Here is a 17,152-nt window from a genome sequence, read left to right as displayed (position 1 = left end):
CAGAAGATCCCGGGTTCCCGTCCTGGTCTTCCTGGGATCTTTCTGCTTGGAGTTTGCATGTTCTCCCTGTGCATGTGTGGGTTTTCTCCAGGTACTCCGGCTTCCTCCCACAGTCCAAAAGTATGCTGAGGTTAATTGGTAGCTCTAAATTGTCCATTGGAGTGTGATTGTTTGTCTCTCTATGAGGCCCTGCAACAGATTGTCGACCTGTCCAGGGTGTCCCTTGCTTTCACCCTAAGACAGCTGGGATAGACTCCAGTCCACCTGCGACCCCAATGAGTATTAAGCGGTGTATAGATAATGGATGGATGTCTGGATGGAGATTTTACAAAGGAAGCATGGATGAGGGCGATGTGGGTGCCGACACCTCTGAACCCAGAGGCCCAATGTCACATAATATGTTAAATGCATCCAGGAAACAGTCTGTAGACAGCGATTCCTGCACACTACATTTCATGCTTCTGGTGACCCAATAAATGGCAAAGTCCAACAGTCAGTCTCCCTATAGCAGTGATACAAATTCATAAAAAATCTTTAGATGGCAGATATTTGACTTTCTGCAGCAGCTAATTCACTAATTTTGTTGTCTATTACACTGCAGTTAGTGTACTGGTTTGTTTGAACCACTTAAGCCATTTTTTTAAAAAAGGTTTAATATAGTTAATAGTCGATAGAAATGATATTTGTATCGCAGGTTTGTAAAAAATCTCTTTCAAAGCCTCTCAAGTCTGTCTTTACAAACATTATTACATCATTAATAAAGAATAATACTTGTGAGTTTTACTAGTAAGTCTACATTTAAATAAAGTATTTATTTTTTTAAAGAATTTGAACTAAAACACAGATGTTTTCCAGGACACGAATGGTTGAACTTTACATTGGCTTTGTCTTCTAAATTAGAAAAGACGGAACAGATGCATTGCTGTGATAAAAAAGGACGATAAACACCAGCCAGAACGCACAGCCATGTTACACAATTTAGTTGTGACTTATGACTGTTCTGTAAAGCTTTTATTAAATTCCAAAGTAACTGCTGGGTTGAGGCAGGTTTTACAACCAGAATTTGCAGACTGTGAAACTAAAACAATAATCTAAAAGGCATAAATAGCTTGCAAATAAACACAAATCCAAATGGGATCACACAAACTGAGGCTATGCCAGATGAAAATCTTTGTCGCCTCTTCCAGGTCTTTGTGAATCTACCTCATAAACAGAAGACTAAAAGGAGACACTGGGGGAAAATAACCCAACAAACTCGAGTTTCAGTTGGGAAAAAAAAAAGACATTGTATTGCCAAGATAGCTCAGTGTATCACACAAACATGGAGAGGAGACGAACAACAGTGCTCCAATAAAAATGGTGTACTGAGGGAGGACTTAAAGCAGCGGCTTAAATTGAGATGACAGTTTGAGAACATTTTAGAGAGTCTGAGCTTTAGGAGGCCGTGAGTGCTCTCAGAAAGCTCTTCCGGGGAGAAAGATAATCAAAACGGAAAGAAGACGCGAGAGGTGTGAATAAAGCTAGGACTGGATGGAAATTTAAGTACAAAAAGGAAAAGGCGGGAGGAGAGAGGAGTGGAGGTGCGACAGACAACGAAGGAGAAAAGAAGACGTAAAGTTAATGCATGTGTCCCTGTGTGGACTTGATGTCATTACTAACATTAGTAGGCTGGCAGTAAACGTCAAAGCTAAAAGGCAGAAGACATCACTCAGGCTGACAAACCAGCACACACTTTAACCACACAAAGGCAGGCTTAGCTCAAGTATACACACACATCCGCTCGCTGGCTTAACTCAAACACACACTCCCACACACACAGACAGGCCTGTGACTCACTAACAACTTTTTTTTTGCCTTATCTCCAAACCTTTCCCTATCTGTCCAATTCAATTTATTCATCGCCACCCTTTTCTCTAACCCCCCATTCACTCATCCCACTTCATCCTCCCGAGGCTTTTTATCATTTTCAACTTCTTTCATTTTCTATCCTCTACTCAGCCTGCAAAGATTGAGCGTTTTTCTCCCCGTGTTCATCCTCGGCTGACTCCACCAGCAGCCCCTCCTCTCCCGTCTGCTATGACTTCAGCTTCACTCTCAAGTATCTTTTACTCACTTTTTTTTTGTCTTTTCAAACCCTCGCGTGGCCATGTTGTCCGATACTCAACCATTTCAATCCATCTGTATCATACAGTCGGTGATGAATGTTGTATATTCAGCCTAATTTGGTCGAAACGTATGAAAACAAAGCCAAGCAAACAGGTTTACTTCCCCACTCAAGCATGTTACAACCTCCTCTAGCCCCAGACTTGTCCCCTTCTGCCCCTGCAAACAGCGCTGTCACTGCATACCCACAGTCGAGGGAACTGACATGACAGCCGCTCTCCTGCACAGTAATGCCCACCGCCTTTCACTTCTGAGGTCACAGATCAAATAAAAAAAACAAAAACAACGAAAGACAGGAACGAGGGACAAGAAAGGATAAAGTAAGGAGGGACTTGGGAGAAGAAAACCACAGAGAGCACAGGATGCTCTCTGTGGTCCCCGTGTCCTCTGTTCCCTCCCGTCACCAGAGAGAGGTGAGGGGGCTGGTTGTCATGACGGCTGTTGTCATGGCAGCTGGACTGGATAATAAACAGGAGGGAGAGATGTCTGTCCATCCAGCAAAGTGAAGCTGCCGTGGCAACCGCTGACAAGACGCGGCGAATGTGGATATGTTCTCGCTTCTTAAAGAAACGTGTGGTCCTCTGAGGAAACCGTACAACCTTGGGGTTATGAGACCTCCACCTTTAAATACATGCTTCTCAAACATATAGCGAGGGTTTACAGCAGTGCTTTCCATGTTTTTTTTTGTTCTTTAGTGGTTTGGACTACCGGATAGGTAAAAAAAAATGGTCTTTTGAAACTGTGGATCACGAGTGAGGAGTGGATCTGTTTGAGAGCTCGAAAACACTATGCATGCCCATACAGTAGTGACCTGTCACTCACTAGGTAGCCCCGCCCTGAAACATACACATCTTCATCCTCTATTTGACTGTAAATGCGGCCATGATTTACAAAACGACCATCGTGCGGTATTGAAGGAGATTTGAAGCTAATGACAGAGACCATAAACCTATTAGGAAAATGTTAACTGATGCGGCAAATCAAGGGAGAAATAAGTTTATTTTATCAGCCGTCAATACAATTGGACTTCTTTTTGCAACCAGAGGCCACTGCTGTTGATTAGAAAGGATGCAGGCTTCAGGCACTTCCTCAGTGATGTCATTTTTTAGACCCAGAGGCAACATCCGTAATGTATGTACAGTCTATGACTATCATTTCTATGCTTGCACCACCTGCAGCTCAACATTTGCACTTTAAACTGAAATATCTAACATCAACTTTGTTAGACAATCCTGGTTCCCATATAATGTATTGTATGGACTTTCTTCATTGGCACCACCATGAACTTAACATTTGTAGTTCTGACTGACACACTGGATGGGTTTTCATAATATTAGATACATTCATGTCTCCCTCAGGATGAATTCTAACAACTTTTGGAGACCCTTTGAAGCTTCATTGCGGTACTTATGCATATAAATGAACATCCGTTAGATTAAAGCAAGTGCCAGACGAGTTCACACAATGCTGATTAAGCTAATCACCACCAGGTAAACCTCTGTATTTGCTGTATACCGCAGTTTTAAATAGTCTCGGTGTTTACATTCCTACACTAGCACACCAGCAGCAATGTGTTTTATGTCAAACAGTAGCGACTGACTTGCCAGAGCTGAAGAGGAGAGTGAATTTTCATGGCATCATACTCTGCGGTATGTATCAACCGAGTGTCGCCACCAGTCTTAGCTGTGACTTAGCTACATTATTAACAAGGCTTTAATGGGATGATTGTTTTGTTTTCGATTTTTCTACATTTGAAACAATAGGTTGTGTAAATGTTGCCTCCGTTTTTCATGGAGTAAAAAATCCTTAAGGCAAGCCTGTGGCAGCTACCACCACAGGGGTTCACACATCCTTCAACATCTATTTAGTCCTAATGAACCCCCTCTCAAGCATGCAATTTACACTTCAGCAGGCCCACAATGATCTTGCAGGGAAATTATTTGACCGGTGACACAACGAACCGCTCACACTTTTAATCAGCTCCACACTTTTGCTTAATTACAGGGGTAGAAAATGAGATGGCAATTAATACAAACATCTCCAAACATGAGCAACTTAAAGAAAACCGATGTCACTTGTTCAGTGGCATACATTTGTTAAAACATCAAAAACAGCTAGATAAAATAAGACAAGCCTTTTAACTAAAAAGCCGACTCCTGGAGACGATCCAAAAAAGAAAAATCCCAAAGGAGTCCATCTCTGGGAGGGAATCCTAATGCACTGGCAGTGTGGCAAACAGAGATACCCAAAGAGGCACATTACCCTCCTCTGCCACATAGTGTGGTTTTGGACCTGGTCGAGAGCTTATGGAGCTCTAGCACATCTTCAGTCAATCCTCACCTCTACATTCTCAGCTACTAGTCTCTTTGTTGCCGCCTTCTGTCTTTGGTTTCGATGAGCCATTTTGATCACCGTTCTCCAAGTCCAGCTCAGTCTCATTATCCCCTGCTCCTTCTTCTTCCTCTGCGTCCTTTTCCACCTCATCCTCTACCTGTTCCTTTCCTTCCTTTTCTCCATCTCCTCTTTTCTGCCCCAGGCCCTGTTTGTCTCTGAAGACTTCCACACCTAACATTCGGAGGTAATGAAACCTCTCATTGCGGGGCACGAAGGCTCGGATGGACGTCTTTCCCCTCCAGCCACACAGCTGGATGGGACACTGAGGCTCTGCTGGGTTACTGACAAACAGAGGGTGACGGTTTATTTCAGAGCTGAACAAAAACCCAGTCATTATGCTTACAATGATAATCATAAGATACACAAATAAACACTGAAAAATATTTTAATGGCTTACTTTGCGTTTGGAATGTACTTCAGCACAATGCTACCCATTCCTGCGGAGCGAACAGTAATAGAGAAAGATGATTATTGACAGGAAAGTGACAAAGAATTCTTCCAAAACCAATTTCAATTATAAACACGCACACTGAAAACGGTATCAGTCGATAAAGGCTTTAAAATGAAATATCCAAATCAGCCCAAATTGAACACTGCAAAGGAGATAAAGCAAATGTTCTATCAAAAAAATATACCATGTTGTACATATAGGGCGAAGTAGTTGTGCCATTTTTCCCAGAAAATATGTACAGACAAAAAAGAACTGTACTCCATGTGTGTACCCGGTGGTGGATCACCATGAGAAGAGTAAGTATAATATTATGTTCATTTCACGACATGAGTCTTGATGTGCATACACTGATATCGACAATGAGCTACAACTAGCTGGAAAATGTCAGCATTTTGGATGTTAGCAAAAATCCAATATCATGTATCTCTAATTTTAATATTGCATCCACTTTGCAGAAAAAGTCCACCTTGCTTGCTATGTGCAGTTTCTCAGATAAGAACTGCAGAAAAACGATTATAACTACTTCTCTATGACATTGCATATTCAGTTTCCTCTTTAACTTGTTGCCAGTCAAGCAATGAACCTTCCAGTTACTGATCTACTACTCCAACCTCTAGACTACTGCAGCTTGTTACCTCTTTTTGCTGGTTTCTATCAGTCAGACATCTGGTAACGTTAACATTGTTAAAAGGCCCAGTATGAATGCTACTTTCAGAACCAGTGGATATGGGATCTCAGAGAAAACAAACGTGTGTCTGCTCAACCTCTGCCCTCCTTTAAAGTTTCATTTACAACCACAATGGTTGTGTACACGAGAACCAACAAAAAAAACTATCCAGTCACAACTATTAGTCCATGCCTGCATGCCAAAATACAGTGAACAATCGTAAGGAGATGTTGCCAACTAGCAAAACCTTTTCTTTGATTTATACCCCTTTGAATATGGTCTGCTTCTAGTGAACTGGATCGATGTCCGCATACGTGGAAATGGACACACAAAGGCCAGAACAGAAAAAACGCAAGTAGAGAAGGAGAAGCAGCTAAAAAAAACAGCAGTAGAGAGTCACACTGAGCAGAAATGTACAACATAGAAATTAGGCAAAAAGCAGACATAAAATACTTTGTTTTTAAAGTCTTGGTGTTTGTGGCACCATCTGAACATAAAATTGCACTTTCACTGTTCTAATGTGGTGTGTGGCCAGTCTCAAAGGGAGGGACTCTCATGTACCAACATGTATACACGGCTGGACCAGCAACCAAAACATCAAACACACTGGAACTTCACTCTCTGCTAAGGACTCCATTTACCCATTTTGTGTTTGTATATGAATATCTATGTACATCTTCACATAGCAGATAGTTGTTTGCTGCAATATTAATGCTACATTTATGTTCAAAATCTTGCAAACTGCACCTTAAAGCTTTCCCTTTCCAGAAGTGTTTATGCGGTTAGAATACAAGTCTAATAACATGGAATAAACTATTTTGTACTGTGTACCCATTTTCTTGGCCTGAGCATGAGCATCATCCTCCAGTTTGCTAAGGAAAGGGTTCTCCTGGGTCAGCAGCACTTTGATGTCCTCCACACTCACTCTAATTATCCTTGAGCGAATATATGGCTGTAGGGTGTATATACCCTGCAGGACAGAGAATAGATGTCAATGACAATCTGCAAACCATTATAATAAATCCTGATTCTTTACAATGACACTGTGCATATAAAATGAATTAATTATCATCTTGTTTGAGTGTGAATTCTGCCGTTTGGCTGACTTGTTATTCAGCCTCTGTCGCGGCTATAGTAACGATGGCAAGGAGAAATTCCTGTTTGAACAGAAAACATTAAATGTATTATACACTCAAAGAATATGCGGTGTGTTGGAAGTCCTCGAAATACAGGCTTTGTATTTCACCATGCATCACTTCACATCATGAGGCGAATTTGCATAAAAAAGGAGAATATTGGATGTTGTGTGAAAACATGTGGCTAAGAGTCAGAAATAATTTCAGAATAAATACAGCTTTCAATCAATAAGACTGTGCCCAACAAAGAACACGTAGCTTTAGAGAAAATGATTTTCACTCCACTGAAGATCATTTAATGCGTGCAGATGAATTGTGCCTGACTGAAAACTGGGCCCAAACAAATTCATAATGCGTGTGTGTGTTACCTCCTGAGCCAGTCTGAAAGCACAGCCAAACTCCTCACCATCACTGTTGCGAGACCACACCTTTACCCCTGTGTTAATGACCTGACAAGCAAAAACATAAATAAACAAAAGCAGGCTGACATATGGCTCTGTACAAAAAAACAAAACAAAACACAATGATGCCAAATTAAAACCCTCTGAAAACATAATCAATTAGAGTCACTGACTAATTATTGTAGTCTTGTAGTACTACCGGTAATGTGTTTGTAATTACACCAAACTCTCTTGCTCGAGGCAGCTTCGATAGAAGACATTAGAAAACTGTGCAGCAGGTCTCTGGTGTCTCAGCAGGAGTGGAAGCTGGTTTGCATTGAACAATCCAACTACACATTTGGGATAAATGTTGTATTGTTATTTCCAGTGGTGGGGAAAAAAGTTAATTTTCTTAAGTACTGTATTTAAGTCCAGTTTTGACATACTTGAGTGTTTCTATTTTATGCTACTTTGTTCTTTGACTCCACGACATTTTAGAGGGAAATGTTATACTTTCTATTATGCTACATTAATCTGACGGCTTTAGTTACTTTAACAATGATGTTTTAACACTCTGGATTATATAACACATTTTAAATACAGGTAAAGATTCAACCAGTTCTTTCCAAACTCTATTTCTTCTTCCAAAACGCAATGTGGTTATTCTCTCATTAGCAAAAATTGATTTGTGAATCAGAACTGTGTTTTTTCTCCCAACACAATTCTGATGCTAATAATAATTTATTATGTCAGATATTATATATAATAATAGTCAGTCACAGGAATGACACCAGTACTTTTACTACTTCTATACATAAGCTGGGTTTTTCATGCAGGACTTTTACTAGTAATGGAGTATTTATTACAATACTGTGTCAGTACTTTTACTTGAGTAAAAGATCTAAATTATTCTTCCACCACTGGTTATAACCTAAGGAGCACGAAAGAAATCTAAGCAATAATTTATTACAAAATCAAAATATACACACTTAACAATATTCTACTTGCACAAACAGAAAAAAGCACATTTTCATAGACTTTAGTCTCTGTAGTCTATATAGACTTTGTGATACTTAAGATGTTTTTCAACCACTATGTCCAGAATCTGTAAAAAAAAAAAAAAAAAAAAAAAAAGCAAATGTGTAATTCAGTGTACTTTAGTCAATGAAAAAGTGACTAAAAAGTGAGAAACATGATACACTGAGGAGAACAAAGACACTCACACAAAGAGACACACACACAGACACACACACACAGAGTGCCACCTGTGCAGGTGCTACAGGGTGGAGGACCAGAGGGATTTGGGAGACAGTCCCATCTGTTTATGCCGCTTCTCATACACACTACAAAAACAAACTGATATCTCAATGTAAAGCCAATAAATCAGCGCTTAGATAAACATAACGCCCTTTCAAGCAGATCGATATTAGATACATTGTCTCCTGGAAACAATTGATTATGGATTTGTTGTATCTATTTTTACCAGGCTGAAATGCTCCATCATCATCATCATCCAGTCTGGTTTTCAGAGTGTGCGCTAACCCACAATGTTGTCCCAAAAACAAACAAAAAAAAACCCCACACACCTTCATACGCTCACTGTTATTGAGCAGCACATTGCGGAGCTCTTTGGACACCATGTACAAGTGTCTCTTCTTGCCTTCGTGGGTCCTGGTCAGGACATTGAGCTTTGGGAAGTCACCAGACAGATCATAGAAAGATCTGGAGGGCGGAAAAAAAAGGGAAAAATGTTTGCTACACCAAAATGCCACAAGCTAAAAATGTTAACATCAAATACAAAGAGGCACTTACTGTATGGTATTAAAGACAGGGTCGTCTTCAGTTAAGAACACAAAGGGGTCTTCTTTATAGCCAAACAGCCTCATCTTCTTAGAGGGAGGAGGACTGAGAGAAGAAAGAGATATTCATGACTCAATTTGCTTCAGCTCATTTTAATTACAAATATCCATTCAGTTGTAGTAAAACAATAACCCAAAGCAATAGGCTAAAAAAAGGAGGAAACACATTTTATATGAGCTTTTATTGATAAACATTATATTCATCTTGAACCTGACAGATGATCTATTACAGAAAATGTGGATATTTCTTAAGAACTACTGATGGGTTTGTCAATCCTTATTCAAAAATGTGTTTTACTTTTATTTACAAAGGCTTATGATTATTTTCCTTATTAGGTTTACTTATCACCAAACCAGTGTGACTCACCCACACATCCCCTCTTGTTTGGCACTGGCCTCCTGAGCCACAGAAGCTCCTTTGGGCACCTCCTTCTCTGCCTCCTCGTCTACTTTTCCCTCAGAGCTGCCCCTCTCCATCTCCTCCAGAGGACCCTCTGGGAGGAGTCGGGGAGCATCGGCTGGTGACGAGGCCATGGAAGAGACTTCGCTCTGGGCCGCTGAGCTGGACGAGACGTCCTTCCTCAGCTGGAGACCAAGGGGATAGGGGAAGGGATGACAACAAGGAGAGAAAAAGAAGAAGCCCCAGCTGTGGTTAGTGAAACTGAACAGGTGAGTGACGCACTGTGGGGTGGGGGTGCTGCTGGTTCAAAAGACAGACCCACAAGGGAGAAATCTGCTCCATTTACCACGTCGAGTAAGACGTACAAATATCTATCATCTGTTAAGTGGGTGTGCTTGTGAGGAAGTACCTTGGGATATCTTTTGTTCCAAGGCATCGGGGCTTTCTTCACCAACACGGCCACAAAGAAACCTCCAGTGTTCTGGTGATGAGGCAGAATCCTCATACTGACATTAAAATACAGACACACAGAAACATAAATCATGGCTTTGAGTTTTACAGTGCCACCTACTGTGAGGACAAAATACAATTTACTCCCTTTTCAGCATTTTAATAAGAGGTGCCTGGACAACATGTGGCAATAGCTCCCTCTGCTGGCCCACATCCGGTTGGTGTGAGCACTAAAGCAGAGGCTGTGATAGAAATGACATCATCTGCTACTATGTGAGAGTGCAGGTGTGTGCATGTATGTGCATCCATGCTGAGTGGGTGTATATGTGTGAGAGAAGCTCAGCAAAAATAAAAAAAATCAGACACATTACTGAGCTAATGAGTTTGGCATCAACGGAAAGGGAAAAGGCTGCAGGTATGTGTGTACTTCTACCTCTCTGCTTTCATTACAGTTACAGCTGTGCAAAAGGCATAAACAGAGTCCTCCACATTTTGTGTTGTGCAGTAAAGCCTTTTGTGTGTTGTGTGTGAACCTACCATCTCTCCAGATGCAGAGCCGCTAGTTTCTCTGCGTCTTTTGGCGGGAACATAGTGGGGCGGATCTGCGTGTGACGACTGCTCGGAACCTCGGACCAGTCGGAGAACCACTGGCCGTCTTTGGTCATCAGCTAGGGAGCAAAGTTTACAATCCAAAGTCAGGACACAGACCTACACAGTTCAGTAATAGCAAAGGCCAAAAACTGTACCTTCCAGGAAGTGACGCCAGGCATCCACTTCAGGCCTGGCAGGTCAGCTGAGCTGTCGGCGAGCTCCAGAGCTCCTAGCAACATAAATGGAAGAGATATTACAACTTGGCCACGAAAGAGTGGTTACGATTCACTGTTATTTTCTAGTAAAATACTTAACCTGTCAGAAGTGGCAGGTTTTGCTATGAATGCTGATTTCTGACAGATTAGTTTGTCATATAGTAGTTTCAAGTTTGTAAACCTTTATTTCTGCATAAATACGTCATAAAATATACCCTAAACATCATCATTTTCACATAAGTCCTAAAAGTCAATTAAACAAATTAGCTAAAAAGATTAGATTTGGTCCTTTACTTATTGAGGAAAATGATCCAATATTTTATATCTGTGAGTGGCAGAAGTATGTGAAACTTTGTTGTACAGTGTTCTCCTGATGGTGGACTCCTGAACTTTGACATTAGCCACAGTGAGCCTGCTTTTGTGACCTTGCTGACTATCACACACCTTGCTCTAGGAGTGATCTTCTTTGGTCAACCATCCAGGGGACATAACAGTGGTGCTGAATTTCATCTATTTGTACACAGTCTGACTGAAGGTGGATTTGTGGAGTCGAGCAGTGGTTTTGTCAAGGTGCTTTTGTAACATTTTGCAGCCTGAAGTGTATCAACAAGTCTATTTCTGAGGTCCTCAGAGATCTCCTCTGTTTGTGTCTTCATATAATTCCACAAAAATGTTGTGAAGATGAGATTTTGATAGATGTGTGTTCTTTATTTAAATAGAACACACATATAGACACTATCATCTGATAGACTGAAAACATCCGACTCTAATTTCATGTTCCAGTTAAATGATTACTCTTGAGGATAATCCTTTTAGTATTGGAACCTTTTCCTCAAACAAATGACCAAGTAGGGATTTTTTTCTGCTGTAGCAGCATCATGGGAAAATCACAAACAATGAAATTATAAGAATTCACTTATTCAAGCATGATAGAGATTTATCAAATATTCTGAAATAAAAGGAAAAGTCAGAGATTTCTATCAAATAAGGTAACATAGAACATTGTCTTTACTACAAATAAACAGATCATGGTTAAAATTGTGCATTGTCACCCCCTGAAGACCCAGTCTGAGCCAGGAAAAATCTTTATTCCATTTGTTTTATTGGTTTCTCTTTGTTTACTTTTAATTATTGTGAAAATGTGAAACATTTTAGGTCACATTCAAGCAGAACTACAAACAATTCTAAATAGTTTGCAAACTATCAGGCATATTTGTAGATATATGTCAGAATGTTGTATGATCAAACCAAGCCTTTCCCATATTAGCAAAACTATCAAAGGTACTGAATTATTTTTTACTGCAAGTGCACTGTGATCGTCTTTTCCTAAATCTTGATCAATTCTGTGTCACATCTTTCCTCTACCTCGTGACGTTTCCCATTGAGGTCAAGAAACAGTTTAGGGAAAGACACAAGAAGTTTAATTTTAAACTTTACAACTTTTAATCACATAACTGCAGTGGATGTGGTGCGTTCAAGCCATGTGACCTCCACAAAAATGGAGACATGTGTTGGGTTGATTTTGGAATTAATATGTGGACGACTGAACAAAAGGTGTGGAGGAAACGTATTATTCAAATTCAATAATTCAAGAACCAAACAGAGATTAAAAGTAAAGACTGGAGCCTATGAAACAACTACAGATGCAAAAAATGTTGAACACATAATGTATATTCCTGTGAGTGGTCCGTGTTTGTTACCTTCACTCTTCTCCAGCAGTGCTGCTATGACAGCTTCGTCCTCTATAGGGTTGAGTGAACAGGTGGAGTAGACCATCCTCCCTCCCACAGCCAGCTGTTCAACGCCGCGCACTGCGATCCGCAGCTGGAGCCTGGTGAGCACACAAACACACACTCTGTAATGCTGCCAACTTTTTAAATTAGCATCAAAAGAACGCACTCCATTCCCTTGTTGTTTAGCCAATTTCGTGATACCGCACGAGTGCAGGAATTCCTGTTTTGTCACATAAGTACGAGCACACTCACCCGTGGAGGTGCAGGCTGTTGCTGGTCGTCCATTTCTTCCACACGTCTATGTTCTTCCTCATGGTGCCGTCCCCACTGCAGAACACAGAGCAGACAGCAACACCAGTCAGACACATCCCTGGCTTGGTCCGAGGCGCTGAAACCACCAGAGATCCCCAACACTTCTCACAGGGTGAAAATGTCTGCAAAGCATAAACTGTCTAAACGCTGCGCTTTAGCTGACTGCTCACATCACTGCTGCCTGCCTCCCTCTGTCTTCATTACTGCTTTCTCTCCCCTCCCTCTCCCTATGTTGTGTTTGGCAGAGGCCTCCTGGCTTCAGCACTGGAGCTGGCCAAACTCAGGCAGCATTTGCAAACTAATGTAGTTCTGTTTTGGCCACAAAATGATGCTAGAATTCAAGGGAAGAAGGATGTGGCTGTATGTGTTACCACTATACTAAAACCTGAAGGAAACCAAAACATTATTAAAAGCCAATTTTAGGGAGTTTTAAGACATTATACATTTGACAGACAGGGTAAAGCCTCATTGCCATCTGTCACACAAAATCTTCTCTCTAGTAAACACCCACACATACAGCAGAGCTCATCAGCCACATATATATATATATATATATATATATATATATATATATATATATATATGTGTGTGTTTTTAGCAACTTTCAAACCCGTTCTCTCCATATCAGTGGTGCCAACGCAATCCAGGTACATTTGCTGACCTGCAGGGGACGTCACACAGGATGCGGTCATAGAAGAGGATGTCCTTCTTGCCATCTGAGTCTATCTGGAGCGTGGGAATGCAGGAGGCATCGTGGTTGACCACCATGATGCATGGGCTGTTGAGACGCTTGGCCTGGTGCACAAGTAAGTAGCAGCGCTTGTTGTCCACGTCATTGGCGATGACAAAGCCCTCTGAAGAGTGGAGGTGTAGATGAAAACAACATTCAGCTGATGCAAAGTATACAGAAAGCTGTGATTATAACAACATTCTCAGTTTTTAATGTGTTTGTTACCTGGAAATGGCACATCCATGTCAGCATGGAGCATCTCGATCAGCTGTGCGGTCTTCGACCCTGGAGCTGCACACATGTCCAAGATCTGTACAGATATGCATGCCAACACTTTAATATATATATTTTTTCTTAACAGCTATTTGCCACACACACGGAAAGTGTCTCAGATGGAGGATCAAGGGAGGAAAAAATAGAAAATGCATTAGGCAATGTCAGACCTGCTATTTTTAACCTTTAAAAAAGGGCAGTGCTTTTACCTTGTGATGGGGCTCAATCTTCAGGAGCAGAGGAGGGATCATACTGACAGCTTCCTGTCGGCTGATGTTCCCCTGCAAGGACAAATAAAGTTTAGACTCGTCTCCTCACGTCTGAAGACTCCTGACATTTTGCTTTAACCCTTTGAACACCAACACACACAAGTGGGTTTGAAAGCCATGCTGCCTTAAAAAAAAAAAGAACAAAATTACAGTTTTTCAGCTTCCTCACAGTTCTTGAACTTACGGTATGCAAAATATTTTAGTATAAAAAAGTATAAAATTGTGACATTTCATCAGAATTGCCTCATTCCATATGTTTAATTTAAAACTGGCCAAAATCAAACCATTTATATTAGATCCTGTAAAAATCTAAAAATTCTGCACTCCTCAGCACATCAAGAAACCAACAGTGCTTCAACCGTGATCAACAGTGATGTGTGTGTGAAAATTCTGTGACTATTCAGCTGAACTGTGGGCTGTATTTAGACAAAGCACAGAGGAGGCGAGTATGGTAACATATTTTCATTGAGAGGAACTTTTTGTACTTTTTAAAAAATGATTTATGACACTGTGACAGTCCACGAAGTGTCGGAAATCAGAGGGTCAATAACAGTTTCAGGTTTCCTCACAGGGTAAATGTGGTGAACTCAGCCAATATTTAACCATAGGCCTGTCTGGTTTATGCTCTGTTTAGTTTATGTTTGACTCACCGACTCTGTTTCGCTGACCAAAAACTGGTGGAACTTCTCCAGCAGGGGAGATTTTCTAATGATCTTCCTGCTCATGTTGGTGTGCCAGGCCTGCTCATCAGGATACCTGGAGAGGACCCAGTCTGAGTTACTAGCTTGAATCTGTGTGTCTTTTTAGCTTTGGGCAAATCATGTGATATTTATTACCAGCTGAGAGCTTGTGGAGCTTCCATCATCTGCCCATCAATTTCCAGCTCCTGGATATCTTTAAAGTATTTTTCCTTCAGACAGTGAAGGATCTCCTTGGCATGGCTGGAACAAGACAGGAAAGAGGAGAAACTGGCATGAAGTAGCTAGCAATATTTTCATCAGGCAGCAGTGATTCAGCATAATATGACTAATCCAGCCAACTGTCATCCTTAAAAGCTGAAACTTCAGTTTATTTCATCAGGCTAGCAAATTACAAGCAAACCATTATTTCTGAATTACTCTTTCATATGACGTTTTTCTGTCATCAATTGCTAATGTGTGACAAAGTGTATCAAAGTATCATCCACCACAGCTAAGTATTTATATTCATAGTCTTTTTTATGTAATGAGTATGTGTCCTTTGCCCTTAAAAATGGGAATTCAAATATGAAAACTATAATGGACTACTGACCATAATAAAGCACAAAAATCTTGAATAGTGATCGATGGAGGTGCATACACTTGCCAGGAAGAGGCACATGAATTCTAAACCTGTCCAGCTCACCTCTTGTATCCAGTGATGCGGATGGTTGCAGGAAGCGGTTCCCTCATCGCGTCCATGAACTGTTCAAACTCTCCTTCAGGCACCAGGCCCTGTTCCTTGTAGTAGTGCTCGAACAGCTTGTTCTCCTTGACAATGTCAGCATACCCAGCTCCCCAGCCCTGCAACACGCAATGATGTAGTGAGGATCGCATCTCCGACTATAATCAGAGATGTAACTGGAAAACCACCTAAGTCTCAATCTCTCTATGGAGATGTCATCTTTTGTATACTAAGATGCTACGTAAACTGTTGCTCAAAAATCATGTAATTTTGTTGTTTTTTTGCTTAAATCCAAGTGAAAAAATTCACAGAAATTTTCATAAAACCTGTGACATTTTTAGTATGGTTTGATGTTCAATTTCGCTTATTTTAATAACATCAACTTTTCTTTATTTTAAGTACATGCCTGCCTTTTGTCTCCACGATGTCTTTAGCAGCTACAGCCATGAATATTATCAGGCATTAAACACCTCAAATGTAAGATACTGTTGATCAAAAACTCAAACAGCCAAGGTTGTGGGTACTTAATGTGTCATTTAAGCAGCAGATCTACTTTACACTATTGACACTTTCTCCTTTTGTATGAGCATACGTACGACCTGTACTAGTTACAGAGCCTGTAATTGTTGGTATCTGGTGGTAGCAAGTACACGAATTCACTAAGGCAAGAATGGACTTTAGATGCATGAAAAGAAAAGGGATGATTATCTCCTGTTGATGTGGTTAACAAAAATTATCATCAGGCCAAACTTGAACAGAAGTTTCTGAGTGTATTTTTCAGCAACACGTACAGCCAATTTGGTCTAATTATTATTACGGTACTTTATGGGTGAACTTTTCCCACCTGAGTCTCGTCTCCTGCACAGATTACTAAGTATTAATAATCCATAAAACATGCCAACCTCACTGCAGCTGATAGCTAAAACTGGTAGCTTTGGTTAATCTCAGTCGTTTGCAAACATTTATGTCACAGGGTGCACCTTTACATGTGATTATACCTATAAATCATCATAAATTAAACCTATTCAAACCCCCAATGTGTCAAGATCCTAACAACGCCTTAAGTCTATACACATGGCCAAAATGTGCTCTGAAATTTTAAGCAAAGTCTAGAGAAGCCTCTCAGTCTATAACATGGTTAAAAAGTGACGAATGAGGGTCACACATGGCTTTGAAACTAGCCAAGTTACCGGTAGCTAACAGCAGAGCTCTCTGGTGTCGCAGCTGTGTCCCAGCAGCGTGAAAGCACCAGTTTAGTACAGATAATAAACAAGAAACATCACAGTGGTCGACTCGGCTCATTTTGCTTATACTTAATGTATAGACGTGGCCCGGCTGAGCATCTAACATTAGCAACGTTTGCTGCAGCAGAAGTATGAGACTTACAGCCTTGTCTCTGTCGTCCCTGCCGGCAGCACTCTGGTTTTTCTGCCTCTGTCTGCTTCTTTTCCCCATGTTGGAAACGCAGACAACTTTGGAGAAAAGTCTGCGGAACAGCGTGGCGTGTGGAGGCGGAGAAAAGGGTCCTGTAACTCGGATAAAAGTGAATGTAAGGAACGTCTGGAGATGTGCTGCTTGCTGTGTTTCCACGGAGCGTGCTGCCTGTGACGCACGTGAAGTAGGACCCTTTCTAGGTGGCCGCAAAAGCTGCCTGATCTAAAGTTAAACATTTTCATTTTCGACCATTTCTTGGAATATTTTAAATAT

General features: G+C 40.9%; 1 protein-coding gene across 1 annotated transcript; it reads right to left on the bottom strand.

Moving 5' to 3' along the window:
- Positions 1-4,121: 4,121 nt before the first annotated feature.
- Positions 4,122-17,058, bottom strand: nsun2 (NOP2/Sun RNA methyltransferase 2). The gene is made up of 19 exons (XM_023272239.3): positions 16,832-17,058; positions 15,407-15,564; positions 14,860-14,964; positions 14,674-14,779; positions 13,964-14,035; positions 13,707-13,791; positions 13,413-13,605; positions 12,692-12,766; positions 12,407-12,537; positions 10,647-10,720; positions 10,438-10,568; positions 9,860-9,956; positions 9,418-9,635; positions 9,004-9,096; positions 8,778-8,913; positions 7,180-7,260; positions 6,507-6,645; positions 4,955-4,994; positions 4,122-4,838 (listed from the first exon to the last, which is right to left on the bottom strand). Exons 1-19 carry the CDS (start codon positions 16,898-16,900, stop codon positions 4,514-4,516), a joined length of 2,328 nt encoding a protein of 775 aa, XP_023128007.2. The 5' UTR covers positions 16,901-17,058; the 3' UTR covers positions 4,122-4,513.
- Positions 17,059-17,152: the final 94 nt, after the last annotated feature.

Source organism: Amphiprion ocellaris, chromosome 15, assembly GCF_022539595.1.
Source record: "Amphiprion ocellaris isolate individual 3 ecotype Okinawa chromosome 15, ASM2253959v1, whole genome shotgun sequence".
Lineage (NCBI taxonomy): Eukaryota > Metazoa > Chordata > Actinopteri > Pomacentridae > Amphiprion > Amphiprion ocellaris.
The sequence above is the reverse complement of the archived record's forward strand: the minus strand, read 5'-3'. Positions and strand labels throughout refer to the sequence as shown.

Coding starts and splice junctions, on each gene's coding strand:
- nsun2 (XM_023272239.3), bottom strand. CDS start 16,900: ATGGGGAAAAGAAGCAGACAGAGGCAGAAAAACCAGAGTGCTGCCGGC. Junction 10,569..10,646: donor CTGGCGTCACTTCCTGGAAG/GTACAGTTTTTG, acceptor TTTGCTCCCTAG/CTGATGACCAAAGACGGCCA. Junction 8,914..9,003: donor CCTGTCTTTAATACCATACA/GTAAGTGCCTCT, acceptor TCCGCCCTCCAG/ATCTTTCTATGATCTGTCTG.